General features: G+C 37.2%; 1 protein-coding gene across 5 annotated transcripts in view; it reads right to left on the reverse strand.

The window, feature by feature from the left end:
* MAP3K20 (mitogen-activated protein kinase kinase kinase 20) overlaps positions 1-15785 on the reverse strand; it is a 125672-nt gene that overhangs the window by 27224 nt on the left and 82663 nt on the right. For 4 of the 5 annotated variants that reach the window (XM_006035073.3, XM_025191230.1, XM_025191229.1 and 1 more), the window contains exon 12: positions 8671-13717. In XM_006035073.3, the coding sequence (XP_006035135.1) occupies positions 13340-13717 (378 nt within the window). In that variant the 3' untranslated portion in view covers positions 8671-13339. Of the gene's footprint in view, positions 1-1167; positions 1261-3029; positions 3093-4684; positions 4825-4938; positions 4970-6455; positions 6501-8670; positions 13718-15785 lie in introns of those variants that run through there. The other variant, XM_006035072.2, reaches the window with a different exon arrangement.

Genomic DNA, 15785 nt, shown 5'->3' on the forward strand with positions numbered 1-15785 from the left:
TACAATTCCCATCATGGTTTGTTGTCTGGGACTGACATTCTCCACTCCTTGTGTATTTACTTTAATGACACGGTTCCCCCCCCATTCAACATATGGGAAAAAAGCTTCTCATCTTATATTCAAGTACAATACATCCTTGCCTCCCTCCCCACTGTTTAAATTCATTCACATCTCCAGCTCCAGCTTTGGCTCCGCTTTGGATCAAGGCACAGAGCACATGGTGGCTTGAACTGGCCAGGCAGCAACAGTGGCAATAGTGGCAGCTCCAGCCCTGACTCTGGCTCCTGCTCTGACCCAGTCTGGGGGCCAGGGCTGGGGATGCTATTGCTGTCATTACTGCTTGACTGGGTGGGGGCCAGAGCCACCACGTATTCTGTGCCCTGGGCCGAAGCTGACTGAGAGTAAAAGGCAGGGCAAGGGGCAGGAAGCAGGCAGGAGGAGCAAGTGGTGTGGGGGGTGCAGGGACCACGGGATGGGACAAATGGCAGGGAGGGACAGACAGCAAGGGGCAAGGTGCAGGTAGAGACAATATGCAGGGGGCCCCTGCCTCTTTTTCCCTACCCTGCCTGCCCCCCTGCTACTGCTTTCCTGAACAATTCCAATAATAAGACTCTCTATATGGAAAATTATAGCAAAGTTATAAATTTTCTTTGTATAGAATTTAATTATTGGGGGGTCATCTTACATTCAAAGTTTTCTTGGATTCAGGTAAATATGATAATATAGTCACCATTGTGATATGTTCCATCTTCACTGGCCAAGAAACTAGCGGGCCATTTATTTTCAAAACTTCATCTAGCTGCAAAACACTATCTGCTTTCATTTGGAACGCAGTATATTTCTTTTTCAAAAAACTCACTTATTTTTCATCATCACTATTATAAACCTTACAAAAGTGAGAGTAGAGAAAATGTTTATGAGGAAATCACTTCATTTTATGCAAAGCTTTCTATACTGCTATTTTTCTTGTATCGTTTTCTTCAACCAAGTTTGTCAATGTTTATTCAACATTTGTCTGCTAACTTGAAATTTGTTCAGTAATCTCCTGAGCACCTGGATTCACATTGCTAAAGTAAAATATTGTAATGGATACTGGACCCTTTGGACAACAAATAAAACAACCACCCCAAAATCAAGAAATAAAATTAAGTCACAACATTCATTTACCTGTGGACCATTTCCTGGTTTCAAGTGATAGCCAAAAACAAGTTCAAGGTTCACTGTTTTCTCCACGTTTTCTTCACTTCCACTTGCAGAATCCTATCACAGAAGTGCAATGTAAGAAGAAGTTTCTACCTTGAATCATTCTCAGACAGAAGCAGAGCTAAGTTTGAGAGTTAAGAGTCTAACCTTTCTATGTCATAAATCTGTTAATGGGAATATCCTCTCACAGGGCCAAATTCTATTTCACTTTATTCTACTTCACTGAAGGGCAGCATTTCAGCTCTACACGTGTCATTTTTGGCACTGATGCACAGTTTGTGATTCAATCACTTGGACAGTGTGGGGAAAGAGAACAAGGTAGAGAGTATGTGGCAATTCTGAGAGTAGCCAAGGCAGAGAGAACGATGCTATTCTGAGAGTAGGCCCTGTGTGTTAGCATAGACTCCTGCTCTCACTAGGGCAGACCCTTCCCTACTGCTCTCCATCCCTATCTAATACCTATTAGAAGCAAGGTGCAATGGCTCAGTTTCAGAAGGAGCACATACTTGCCTGGCCAATATGTAGCTTACTGAACATCATCAATAACCACGTAGACACTTGTGTCCACCCTGCATAGGTAATAGAATCACAACTGGTGTATAAGTGCCAAAAGTGTCATTTACATGGCCGGAAAACTGACACTTGGGTGTGTACAGTAAAATACACTTCTGCTCTTAGTAACGCAACCCATTAAAACATGTACCAAATCTCACACCTTAGATTTTGTGACATTATCTACAGTAGTAGCTTCTGTCAGGGCCAATTCCTGGGAAGTATTGAGTGCCTAACACACCATGTAAAGCAACTATTTCATAAACTGTTTTCAGGTGGCTTATAACAGAACAAAAGTATGGGGGCACCAAATATAGTATTTCCTTATTTACTATAATAGAATCAGGAAGGATGGGTACATTATGGGCTGGATCAGGGCTGCCTTTTGCTTAAAAGTAATTAGTTACTTATACAAGTATACCCATTGACACACAAGAGGCACTATCCAGCCCTCTCATATTATCCCAATGTTACCACCTGTAGTAAATAAACATCTTTTCCATCATAATTTTTTTGAAATTCATCAAGAGTCTTGTCATTTTACCATGTTTTCTCACATATACCACACTGCAGAACATAACACATATGCTGTTTTTGAAACGCAGAATGAAAATTTTGCCCTCCCCCAGAGTTAGTTCCAGAGAGCAGGGACAGAACCTAACCTTCAGCTGACTCACTCCATTTCCTGCTTAACTAAAAGCAAAAACCCTAACTACTGCTGAAGACTGCTTCCCATGAGTGGATTTATGATTCTGAAAAGACCTAAAGAATCTCCAGGGCTCTGAAGCAAGAAGACAGACCAGGAACTGCTAGCAAACAGCAGTATTGCTCCAAGAAAGTTTATTTTGATGTTCCACGAATCAAGCTCATCAAAAACTAGAGTTGATCGTTAACACCTCTGAAGTTAAGAACAATGAGCCATTAGGTCAACTCCCTCCCTCAGCTGCCTTAAATAGCCACTGTGAAGCAGGAATCAAAGCAGAGTGCTTGTATCCCAGGCAGAAACTCAGCTTCCCAGCTTAATGCGTGCACCCTTATTATGAGGGGCTCATTTTTGGGGAAAAGGTGCATGTTATATGTAAGAAAACTTGGCACTTTGTTCTGATGCAAATATATATATTGCTAGTCTGATTGTAAGACTCTGTTACAGACAGTGGCACACATGGGTGTGTGCTCTGCAGTAATAATAACTCCTGCTAGCACCACTTCATCACAGGAAGGAGTAAATATTTGTGTCAAGACAGGAACCACATTTTAAATAAAGAAAGGCTTGCCTTAGTTAACGGTGGAAAGTGAAACATGTTTAGGTAATCGTGAGTTAACTTCTCAATAGCAGTCTGTAAAAAACAAGCAAAATCAGATGAGAGTTATTTACGACCTAATAGTATCGACATAGGTCTGAACATGCAGTGTAGTGTGTGCATGCATAAGTTAATTGTGATGTATAAAATTCTTTGCAGAACACCTTAAAATATAGATCTCTTTCAATAAATGGCTGTGAAACTTCCCAATACTACTTGGCAGATCTATCTGCTGTGAGTATTCAGAATCAGATCTACTTAATTTAATTCCCAAAAAAGCTCTTTTCCTGTTTTCACTCATGCTCACTCAGGTCAGGGAACTCAGGTAACCATCAGTGAGCTGCACTGTCTTTTTCATTTTGTGCATCAGCAATTTATTTACTAAGTTTCAATAAGTTTCACTGAAGGCAATGGGGGTTGCACATGCCATTAATGGTACGAAATGGAAACAATAGGACTGTGGAACCCTTTTTGTTGTGGTGATGCGCAAGACAGAAAATAACCCAGCTTGACTCTTGGAGCTCAGGTTAAATTTACAGGGTTGGCAGTTAGGAAAAAAAGTGTCCTTTTTCTAGTAAATTGAGCACACTTGATACGAAATCATTGAAACACAATGGAACCCCACAATGCCATTTTTAAAGAGCCATTTTTCAGAGTAGAACCACAGGTATCTACACCCTCTTCTGTGACAATAAGTATTATTAATACCACTGCTCCACAACTAATACTTTCCAGCCCACGATTTTGCTGGATTCAGCATAACTATTAAACAATTAGAACAGCGTAATCTTTTGTAGATGAAATAAAGCTCAAACAGCAAAGCAGCCCTACTCTGTCAATCATTTAGAGGCATAGACAGATGGAACATTTACCTCAGTGTAATTGGCATTACACTGGTGCAAAAAGGTAGCAGAAAGATGATGCAAATCCCTAAATCAGGGTAATTTCAACCAATTTGGAGCAGAATTAAGGATAAAACTCTAGTGGTATAACCTTCACCATTTTGTATTTCCATGTCCATCGCAGAGAGACACAGAAACAACATACTACTGTTTGTAGTCACTCTGGGATAGCTTCATGTCTGTGCTTTCCTGATCCTGCTGTAATTTACATTATGTACAAGAAAACATAAATTACACTGGCTTGCGCATTCATCCCTTTGTGCCCTAACTTTAAAATTGCTTAAGGGGGGCAGGCAGAGATTTGTATGGATAATAACTAAAGCTCAGGAAGAAGTCAAGAGATTTCAGTTCAACCAACTTTTGGTACTTGTTCAAAATACTTTGATCAAACTCGAAATGTTGTGCGGACACGATGTCATAATATTTACAAAGGTTTCAGTTGGGATCTATTAGTCCAATTCATGCTCTATACAAAACCATGTCATGAAGAAGAGGATCATGATGTCTTTCTCTTTTTAAAGACAGAATGAAAAAAAAGATGATAGAAATTTTTGTCATGTTAAAAAATATTCAGGTTTGTTTATTGGGGATAAATTCTGTGAGTTCTTGAAATCAAATAGTTTTAGGGGTTTTTTTGTTTTGTTTTTTTACTGGAAAAAAGTGATAATTCCTGTCAACTTTTACACTACATACAATTGCAGTAATCAAGACATGCCATTAAGATACCTTTAAATGAATGATGTGTCCTTTGGAAACAATTCCCATATCCTTTAAATCATCTTCTTCTAGAAGGAGCAATCGTTTCCCAGTAATATGATGTTCCTTAAAAAAGTTGGCATAAATGCTCATGTCACCAGAAGTATCACCTGATGATATGAAAGGTAATTCAGAAATGCATACTGCTCTTTAGCAGGAACAAAATTGATTGTTTGAGCCAAATATGAGTGCAGTATTTTAGATATGTATGAATAGATTTTTACCTTTTCTAACAAGCTGGTGAACCCAAAAATACTGTGGAAAAAAAGGAAACAGTTTGGAAGGTTACATAATTAAAATTTTGTTTTTTGTAGCAATTCAAAACACTTCAAAATTTAATCTGCATAATTTAATTTTAACACAAAATGTACAGGTCTTTTCAGCTGTGGAACAAGGAAAGCAAACTTCTTTTTCATATTAACGTCCTGGGGCAAGTTGCTGGGTTATTATTTTTCTTACTTAAATGTTCTCGTATTTTTCAGGGTTGTTGGTTGTAGCCATCTAAGGATATAGACAGACAAAGTTATTTGGGTAGATGTGATACCTTTTATTAAACCAACTAAATAGTTGGAAAAATTGTTCCTTGTAAGTTTTCAGACACAAGCCACCTTATTCAGGCATAAGGAGGGTCTGTTGGTGTCAACAGACTCTCCTTATGCCTGAAGAAGGGTGTTTGTGCCTGAAATCTTGCAAAGAACAATTTTTTCCAACTATTTAGTTGGGCTAGTAAAAGATATCACAGCTACCCAAAGAACCTGGTCTGCCTTGTATTTTTCAGGCATTTTCTCCATTTTTACATTCATTCAGAAATTGATGTTACCCTAATGTAAGTTTTAGCAACCTCTCATGTAATGGAAGATGATGATGAGCAGGTAAGACTATTACTATAATTGTGTTGGCTTTTCAGTTAGTTCTATGTTAACTTTACTTAAATCAGCGAGGGCCAACCTTGCCACAAATTAGCCCTGCACCTATAAGACTGCCACTCCTATCCCAATCTGATGCTCTACTTTGTGCTTCTTGCCCTCTCTGCTGATGTGCTATCTGTCTCCTCCCTGATGTATCATGTACCACATGCAGAGGCTACTCATGCCACAGAGGTTGACTACCTTTGACTTAAATTACCATATTATGCAATGTGTTTCAAGTGAGTGATGAAAAGCACATTAAGAATACTGTGAAATAAAGACGTTAGACGGAAATATCTGAACTTTCCTGCTTGTCATTTAAATTAAACAAATGTTCGAAGTAGGATATGAATTAGGCACAGTAGCTAAAAACAATCACATTTCATATTTTAGTGTATATGAAAATGGTTTTCCATACCCTTTCAGAATCTTACTTTAAAGCAAATTCCCTGATGGCATGAGCAAAGAGGCTGCAATATTTGAAATCCCCCTCTCTTGGCACTGGTTAAATATGCATTAGTAGGGCACTACAGTATTGCCTGGTTCATGCCTATGTCAACATAAATTCAAAGGTGATAACCTCTCAAGCTAAATGTTTCTGCAAACATTTCAACATGTGACCATTTAACCAAGGCTGATGAAATCCTTAATCTGTCAGGCCCAAGTTGTTTTGAAACCTCTTTGGAACAGGAATTTTATACATATGCAGCGCTATAATCTTATCAGAGTTGTCAAGTCACTGCAATTTAGATGCCATTTACAATGATTTGCAACATTTTTACTTTATAGCTACATCAATACAAGGTTGATTGAATTAATAAAAAAATGCTTACCACATCTTCTTCAGTCCATGCGCATATATCAAAGGAAGGCAGCAACTGTGAGAGACATGAATTGAAAAGAGTAATATTGTTCTTGTCTGATTATTTACCCTCCCTGACTTTATTTTGGTGGCTGATTTTATGTGGTACTTTTTATTCTGCGAAGACAATATGTCTTCTGGCATAAGGAGGACTTTGGTCATTATATCATGTATTGGGTAAAGTTGTTCCCAGAGTCTAATATACATCATATTCCCAGATTAAATCTATTAGTTTGACACAGATTGGCTTCAGTGATGTAATGGTAGTGACAGATTAATGCCTTCCCCTTCAGGAGCCAAAATTATTCAGAACATTCCCAAGCGAAAAACTAATTAACCTTAGAATATCAACCACCCAGTTCCTCCATGGCAGGACTCACTATGAGCCACTCTCCCCTTTTGTTGACTATTAGAAAGAGTCTGGTGCTACTGTGGATTTTTGCTACAATTTAACTTCAGTACTGAAAGGAGTGTCTTGATCTTCCAGAGCATCATCTGTGAGAGCAGGTTTCAGTGGTGTTCTGAAGACAGCATACCTGACTGGGAACTGGGCCACTGCAGGTAATCTTCCTTATTAATTAAATGGATAAGGCTGTTTGCTCCCTTCTTATATTTTAGTTTGTGCCTAGGCCTTCGTGGTCATACCTCTGAGGAACTAAGGATGGCACAATGTTTGAAGGAAGTAGTCCACAATTTAGCCAAGTGCTATAGTTCATGCACAGCATCCTATGTTATATGCAAAATCCCATGGTTTGGGCTATGGAAGTATGAGGGGATCATGAGTGATGCACGAGAGGGAATATGTTAATGAAGGACTGGATTGTTTAAAAAATGAAACAGTAGAAGATTTCACTAAGATAGTGATGTTTTCTAACCAGCAAGAGTATGGGCTCTTAAACTTTCTCATCAACTCACTGGTATCCTGTTAATGGATAAAGTTATTTTATGTGTATTTGAAATATCAATTCCTCCCAAACTTTGATCATTATTAGTTGGCTACAAGTTTATCTAATTATTTAAATACTATATTAACTCAGATTTAACCAATAGGATTGCCCAGTAGTCCTTGGCTTTCGCATTCTCTTTCCATTGTGAGCTAAGCTTTGTAGGCCTTTTTAACCCAAATTATCCAGTCTCTTAAGAACTGCACACTCTTCTCCCCAGACATCCTCCACATATGCCTGTGCATGACAGTAGAATGCTGCCCACATGTGCAAATTATTCTTTACCTATCATGCTACTTCTTTCCATGGGTGGCCAACTCTGGGGAGACTGGCCAAGATGCCTGTCATCTTTCCAAAGCAACTTCTTCCACCCAGACATGTGAAAAGCCTTCCTGAACAAGACTCTTGCTGAAAGAATCATGACTGGCCTCCACTTGTGGCCTACGTCCTCAGTTAGAGTTCCTGCTGTTCCTTAACCTTAGATGTACTGCACGATACAGAAAGGAAAGTCAGGTCTCCAGTGGCTCTGCACAACTGCTTTCAGAGGAAATACCTTGCTGAGCACACCCCATTGACCAAACCAGCTGGGTCAACTGGCATGTCCTCATACGTGCTCTGCTACCTTTCCTGCTAGAATTTACTCGGACAAAAATGGCCTCCTTAGATGGACAGAGCCATTGATGTCTGAGCTAAACAGCAGATGGGGTAGACAGATTTGACTGCGAGAGGGACACTTCACTGCTGAGCCAGTCTTCACAACCTACCTATTATAAGTCAGAAAAATACAGGAAAACTTTCTTGTGTCAGTTATATGTAGGACAGGAAACTGATATAGGGAAGCAACACACACCTGGGGAATAGGTGGGGCAGCATCTGGCAAACCATGATGTCCAATGTGAAAAGGGGGCCACATTGCTTGCAATAATCAATATAATTATCACACTTGAATTCCAAATATGTTGGTGTCTGTGTTTGCCTAATAAGCTTGATAGAATATTTATATTATTGAACTGTCTACTGCACAAGCTCAAAATTGCATTCTTGGCTAGGCAAAGTAACTTTCCACAGGATTTCCATTTTTATGAGAAGAAAAATAAAGTAACGTAATGTTAAATCTTTTTAAAAAAGAAGCAAGGAGAAAATCAGAATAAAGGACTCCATACTTTGGTTCATCATTTGCACATTAGGCAGACTGCAAAAAGGACGCTGGTATTTTACACAGGAATGTGGATGCATAAAAAATTACTGTCAAAATGTTTATTGCAAAATGGAAGTTTGGAACAAAAAGAAGCAGAAGAAAAAGTTCACATCAAAATAAAATTTCTGACACCAATTGAAAACAGAGAACATTGCATATTCTTTTTTTTTTTAATCTGGAAACTCAAATTCATATTGTGACTAAAGAGGACATCATATGTCAAGTGCAGTAAAGAAAATAAGTGACTCTAAAAGACCTTTTCACACAAGGTTGTAAAACTGCATGTTCCATACACATTATATATTCAGTTTATGCCATAAGTGCTTGGACACAGGCTTTGCTCAGCGTTATTTTTCAGAAGGGAGGATGACATTTCCTAATTCTGTGAAAATAATTTCTATTCATGTTTCGTCTGTCACACTTGGTATATAAATAGCATAATTTCCTATTACTTAGTACAAAACATTTTCAGTTGTGCAAAAGCAAAAAATGCAGTGAACTACATCAGACTTTAAAAGGCATTAAAATATTTTGCACGCAATACAAAAGGTTTAATTAAGGTATGTTGCTGGTACTACAGTTCTGAAATTAATTTTCATACATCAGAAAGCTCTATGTAACTTCATAGTATACACTTAGTTGAAATCTGGGGAAAAAAGAAAATGCATCTATCTCCAAATTTCTGCTGGTAGATTCAAAAGACTATAAAAATTATCACATGTCCTATGATCTTGATTTGCTACATGAAATTTGGAATAAGAAAACAGATTCTATCCTGAATAGTAGTTAAACCTCTGCCAAGTTAAAGGTCTAGCTAAAAACCTGTAAAAGCTGCCTGATTACAGAAAGGAAGGAACTACAGTACTAAAAAAGTACAGTAACTTTGCTATTCATTTGCATGACATGCATGGTGTAAATCTACTGCTGCTGCTTACTATATAAATCATTAATGTTTCAGTATTTATTTGAGAATAATTGTTTTAAGAGCTACAATGAAACAAAATCAGTATCTAACAAAAACTTCAAATGATAAATGAAGGACAAAAAACTCAAGAACACAACCATGTGCCAAGGAGCTATGTCACAGTTCATATCTCAGAAAAACTCTGCCTCTAGGGAGACTAACTCCAAGTACTTCAGTTGCAGTAAACAAATCTGGCCTACTGATTAAGCATATCCCAAACACCCCACAAATTACATAAAATGGATTAAAATGAAGTCCTCAGCATCTAATAAGCATTATACCTCAAAGCAGTTTCAATTCTAAAACATTTGCAGTGTTAAGTTATGAAAGTGATTAGATTCAAACAGTCAAGTTCAACCTATTTCCTGAACCTTTTCTACTTCTGAAGACATGAGAATGGTGTTATGAGTCAGGAAATACTAGGTTCCAGCCCTAGCTCACTCCATAAATTTGGGCAAGTCAAAGAACTAAACTCCGAGTTCCTTATTCAGGCAATCTGCCTGTTTCAGTGTTAGTTTACGTATAATGTCTAAGAACTAAGTCATTTCAATTTGGCCCTTCTATGTACCAGTTTCCCTGTCTTCAAGTAGGGTAACAACAATTTATTTTACCTACCTCACAAGGCTCTCAGAAGATTCCTTATTAAAATTTTGGTTATTGTTCTGAAAACATGTCAGTATATAGAACTACTGACTGTTACTAGCATCCAGACACTATGATGGTTAGACATCTCGATAGAGGGGAAAAAAAAATGCTCACTGTAGAGCAAAAAATAACTACAGAAGATCTAACTGGATTCAGATCTGCCTCCATATCAACAGAACTGGCAACCAAATACTGTTTTTAGAATCTGTTATCTAGCAAGGCTGTTAGATGAAGACAAAGCACAGCTTGATAATCCAATCTCAGTTTTTAGTTGAACTGAACAGTCATTGGAGAAGAATAAAAAATTGACTTGTTAAGCACAGTGATTCTAAATAAAAAGACCATAAACAGGAAAGGCCAATAACAGACTTTACCTTAGTGGGTCTTTATTTCACTACAATTCTGATACATTACCTGCTTTCAAATGGAAGCAATTAGCCAAATTTTATCCCTGTTTCATTAAAAAAAATCCAAATTTTAAATTTTTTAACTAGCTCTGATCTCTGTATATCATCTAAAATTTATTATACTCAAGCAACTCAGATCCACTTTAATGGGAGAGGTATGAGAATATTTTCTACCTTGAGCAGGGCGTTGGACTCAATGACCTCATAAGGTCCCTTCCAGCCCTATTTTCCTATGATCCTATAATTAGAGGACAGAGTTGATTTTGCTTGTTTTATTAAAGAAAAATAATACCTGCATAACATATTAATGGAAGAAAAATTTTATTAGGCTAAAACTAAACCAAAGAGTGGATCTTCAAGTCTCATTAATATCTATATGTATTAGGGTATATAACCTGCTTTGGATTACCAGATGCAAAGAAAATGAGAAATATCAGTATTTAGAAGAGATATTTCTGCATTTAATTGCTCAGTACACTGGGACAAATTTTGATTTCAGTTAGATCTGTGCAATTGTAAACCACATAGTTCACAAATCTTTCTATTTTTCCTGTGTGCATATGTGGATATTACAAAAATAATATTGCTGCAGTAGCCATTTGCATGTGTGGACGGACAAAAGCATATACATCTGTATTAGAAGTAGTCCGTTTTCTAGTATTTCTTTGAAATTCTGTCCTTTTTGGTTATCAGCCCCTCCCATCCTGCTAAGTCACTTTCTGGGAAGTTTCTAAATGTCTAAGTTTCTATCACTGACAGTGTAGGAGCAAACTTCACTTCAACTAGACACAGTAAATTTTTCCAATAAAAAATGAGTGTACCGTTCAACATTTAAATTATAAGTTCTTGCCAGTATGAAAAAATGCCCTGGATACCAGAGGATTGATATCAACCCAATGCATTTGCATCAGCTAGGAAGAGGGCAGAATCAGGGTCAGATTCTACAGATTTTACACATTTTGAAGGCCTAGTTCTGTGAGGTGCTGTGCACCTTAAGCTATAACTGAATTCAAGGGCAATTCAATGCCCTCAGTGCTTCACAGGTTATCAGAATGGTACTGGACCTCAAAGCCTGAAGCTAGTTACCTCCCACAACTCAAAAATTAGTCCTGTCACTCTATAAGGCTTTTTTTTTTTTTAATTCCCCAAGAGTTTTTTCTTGTATTTCCAAACACAGCACACAATGTTCCATACAATTAAGAGATCTCCTTTCAAATCTGCTGTCATCTATGTATTAATTTCTAACTAAGATATTTAGATAAAAGTAACTGTCATTATATTAGTCTGAGGATGGAATAATCGGCTCTATAATTAAAAATAGCCTTTCAAACTAGTTTTCATAACAGAGATACTAATAACATTGTAAATCGAATTTTTGACTATTCACTGTACTACATCTAAGCTAAACAGTAATCATTTTCCCCTTCTTTGGGCAACCATTTTAAAGTGTCACTTTCTCCTGCACCTGTGTGCAACTGCCTTGGTTTCCCTCTCTCTTTCTGCATTACCAGTAAAGAGGTCATCAGGAAAATATAAATACTGCTCTGAATACAGTGAGTGTCAAGTTTATTTACTGCAACAGATACTTACATTCTGAATTTTAGAATGATGCATAACAGCGACAATAAGTTAAAAATTATTTTACTGCAGAAAGACAGATATTGGAAATCTAGCAAACATTCCTTATATCATCCTCCAAACTTTAACTCAACCCACAGAAGGAGAGCCGAAACAAGTTTACAGCGTCCCTTTTAAAGTCTCTCTTGCTCACTCTCTCTCTCCTTTTGTATGAAAGACAATGATAAGTGGTCTAACAGATACAGTATAGTAAAAAATTGCTGTAAGTAACCTGAGACCAAATTTTGCTTAGCTACAATGCAATACATCCAGAGCAAGGCCAACAAAGTTAATGAGGCCTCCAGTATAACAAAAAATGCGCATGTAGATTATAATATCTGCTCTTAGATGCTGAGATCTGATTGTAATCGACTGCGCTAAAGAGTGAATTTCATACTTAAAAAAAATCCCAAAAAACACTGTTACAAATGATCTATTACCAGTGATTTTCTGGATACAGTTACTGTTCTTACAGTGTGTGTTTAAATTACAACTTTATTTCTCTCAATCAAGCTTTGCCACCGTAGCAATATATTTATTATATCACAGAATACAGCCTTGAGAATGACTGAGAAATCACAAATACAGGAAAAGGTGCATGAATGAGAAAGAATGGATTTTATAGGTAAAACCTGTGTGGAAGTACAAATATATTAATATGTTCAACAATAAAATTGGTGAGTAAAACTATAGCAACACAAAGAAAAGTAATGAATGTCTTTTTAAAAATGATAGGTATTAAAAGTTTCCCCCAGTGTTTTTTAATCTTAAATATATTGAGCCATAGTTTCTGTAATCAGGCACCCAGGATTGCAGCTAACACTATAAAAGTTGGGTAAAAACACTATATCTCAACTTGTTTTGAAAGTTTAGTTCCAAATTTCAGCAAAGCAGAAACAGGCAAACACAAAAATAACATGTATTTTTACATACAAATATGACTGGCCTAGAAAACAGAGTGCTATTGCCTTTGTTTCTTTTACAGGATTTAAACGGACCAAAATGACAGGATAGCTTTTCTAAAACATGATTGTTTTGCTTTGCTAGAAACAAATTTTAGATTCAATTAGGTTTCTGATTTCACTCACTACTATCATCTGAATCATCAAAATAATCATCATCGTCGTCATGATCACCATCATCTGACCAGTCGAATTCACTGAAACCCACAGCCATGTTGATTTTCTTCCCCCTTCTCATAGAGGTGCTTTTAGAAGAATTCTTTTTGGCTTGCATGTTTATCTGCATTCCAGAATGCAGGACAGATCCTGCTTGGTTCACAGAGAAGATATCCCCAAAGCCCGTCATCATCAAGGCCTTCAGACTTTGGTTCATGCCAGCAACCTCCCCGTTACTTGTTGCTGTGATCTGACATGACATCTCTGCACTGTTTGACTCCTCTGTTTTAGATTCAAAGTAAGACTCCTCAGACATTCTTGCAGCAATAGGTAAGAAAAACTATTTAAAGGAGGAAAGGACAGAGTAAAAAAGGAAAGTTAGAACCAATTTAAATCAAGGAAAAAGAAAACACCATATTAGTTGGCAATAAACAGAAAGCATAATTATTAGTAAATTAAAAAAAAACCCAAAGCTCAAGTAAGAGTTCATTAAAATACAATTGGCTTAATTCTTTTAAAATGAGAGCACAAAAATCACCAGAGTGTGCAAAGAACCACAGGCAGTACAGCTTTCATGTTGCAAAAAGGTTCCAGCTTTTGAATCCCTCATTTTGCAAGAAATAAAACAGTTTACAACATTTTTTACTCAGGGAGAGCATAGAAGCACAGATACAGAGAGGAGTCTTGAGTGACCTGCTTGGTTTTAACTCAGAATTAAAGGGTAAGTCAGCTTATAGTTAAAAGAACTCAAATGAGCCCCAAAGTCTGGCAAAGAGTGAAATGTTTTTGTCTTTGTGTCAGATTATATTAGATCCTGCTAATCAGAGACAAATCTCTCTCCCACTTTGGTAGAAGGCTGAGTAGATTCCTTGCCTGGGCTGCTAGTAAATTGCTTTTATAAACTATTTACATCTTTTTTTATTCATTGATATCAACCTGTACTCGGTGATCGTCTGTATACCCTGAGCACATGGCATTTCCTTGACCCAGCTTGTTACCATTTGTTTCCACAAAAATGAAACATGTCATTTTCAGATAAATAATGATTAATGCCCATTCAAGAAGGCCACACTAGCAATAGTAACCTCTATGACATACTTGCTGTCCACAGGGAGTCAGAGTTCTGGCATCTAGTCCCAAATTAAGCCACTTACTAAAGGAGCAGCAAAAGAGCAGCTTCTGCTCCTGTACTGGTGAAATGGCCTTTAAAGCTGTTTTCTGCCCAAAATTCATATTGTTGTCCACACCTTTCTTAATCTGATCATTTCTACTCAATCTGTTTGCTACTAGGGAAATTATTGTAATCACATCTATGCTAGTTTGTCAGATTCTTCAGAAGGAAGAGAAAAACGGAGCAAAAGATCAGTTTCTCATCAGTGCCATGCCATTCGTGAATCTTCATTTTAAAAGAATATATGCCTGTTTTTTCAGTTCAGATTTCCCCCACACATAAAATCATTTTCCTGTATCTTAATTAAAATTCATGCCATAATAAAGACGTAAAAAATGAAAAGTTAGGGAGGTGGAAGGATAATGAAGCCAATTCTTAGTACATCTTATATTATGCTTTCTCTCTATGAATGACAGGATGCTTCCTACTTATAGTTCAGTTTTATATATCTATGTTGTAGAATATATAACATATATTTGTGTTGAAAAAAAATCATGACATCTTCTAACACTTAATCCTTACTCAACACAAGAGAACCAATGGCTTCTATTTATCAGTGAAAGATTAAACCTACTGCATATACTATAACTGCCCAGCATGTATTAAAAGTTATACCCCTGGGTCTTACATGGTGTACAGCAACATTCATCTTGGTGTACAGCAATATACATCTTGACGGCAATATTAGGATTTTATTCACATTCTTTATTCACGGGAAGAATTCAAATTTACAAGAGCTACTACACTCCCTTCCTTTATATGCCTCTCTCTAATTTCTGTGGTGATACTTAAGTAACACTTGACAATGGATGGGCAGCTGATGTACTGTAGCTGTGGCTCATTATGCTAATCATAATCATCTCACTACCTTGCATACCTCCATTATTTATTGTATCCACAGCTATCTCTTGTCATATACAAAGATAAAGAGCTCTCTGGGGCAGGGTCCATCTTTAACTTGTGCATGTACAGAGCCTAGCACAAAAAGGTCCTGACCTACAGCTAGGCTTTCACTTATTTCCATTACATAAACTAATGACAATATTTTTAAAAGCCAGGTGCATTGGTAAGTGAATCACACTCTGGATAAACATAGTGTTTGGTTCTGCCCCTCATCAACTGCTCCAAGATTCCTCCCACTACCAAAACCAGCTCAGCAACCCACCCATTTCCTTCACAGTTTCCTTTTCTCCTTGAAAAGGATGTCCCTGTTTCTGAACGGATTTGTACAGCAGGA

The sequence above is a fragment of the Alligator sinensis genome, unplaced genomic scaffold (assembly GCF_000455745.1).
Source record: "Alligator sinensis unplaced genomic scaffold, ASM45574v1 scaffold1469_1, whole genome shotgun sequence".
NCBI lineage: Eukaryota > Metazoa > Chordata > Crocodylia > Alligatoridae > Alligator > Alligator sinensis.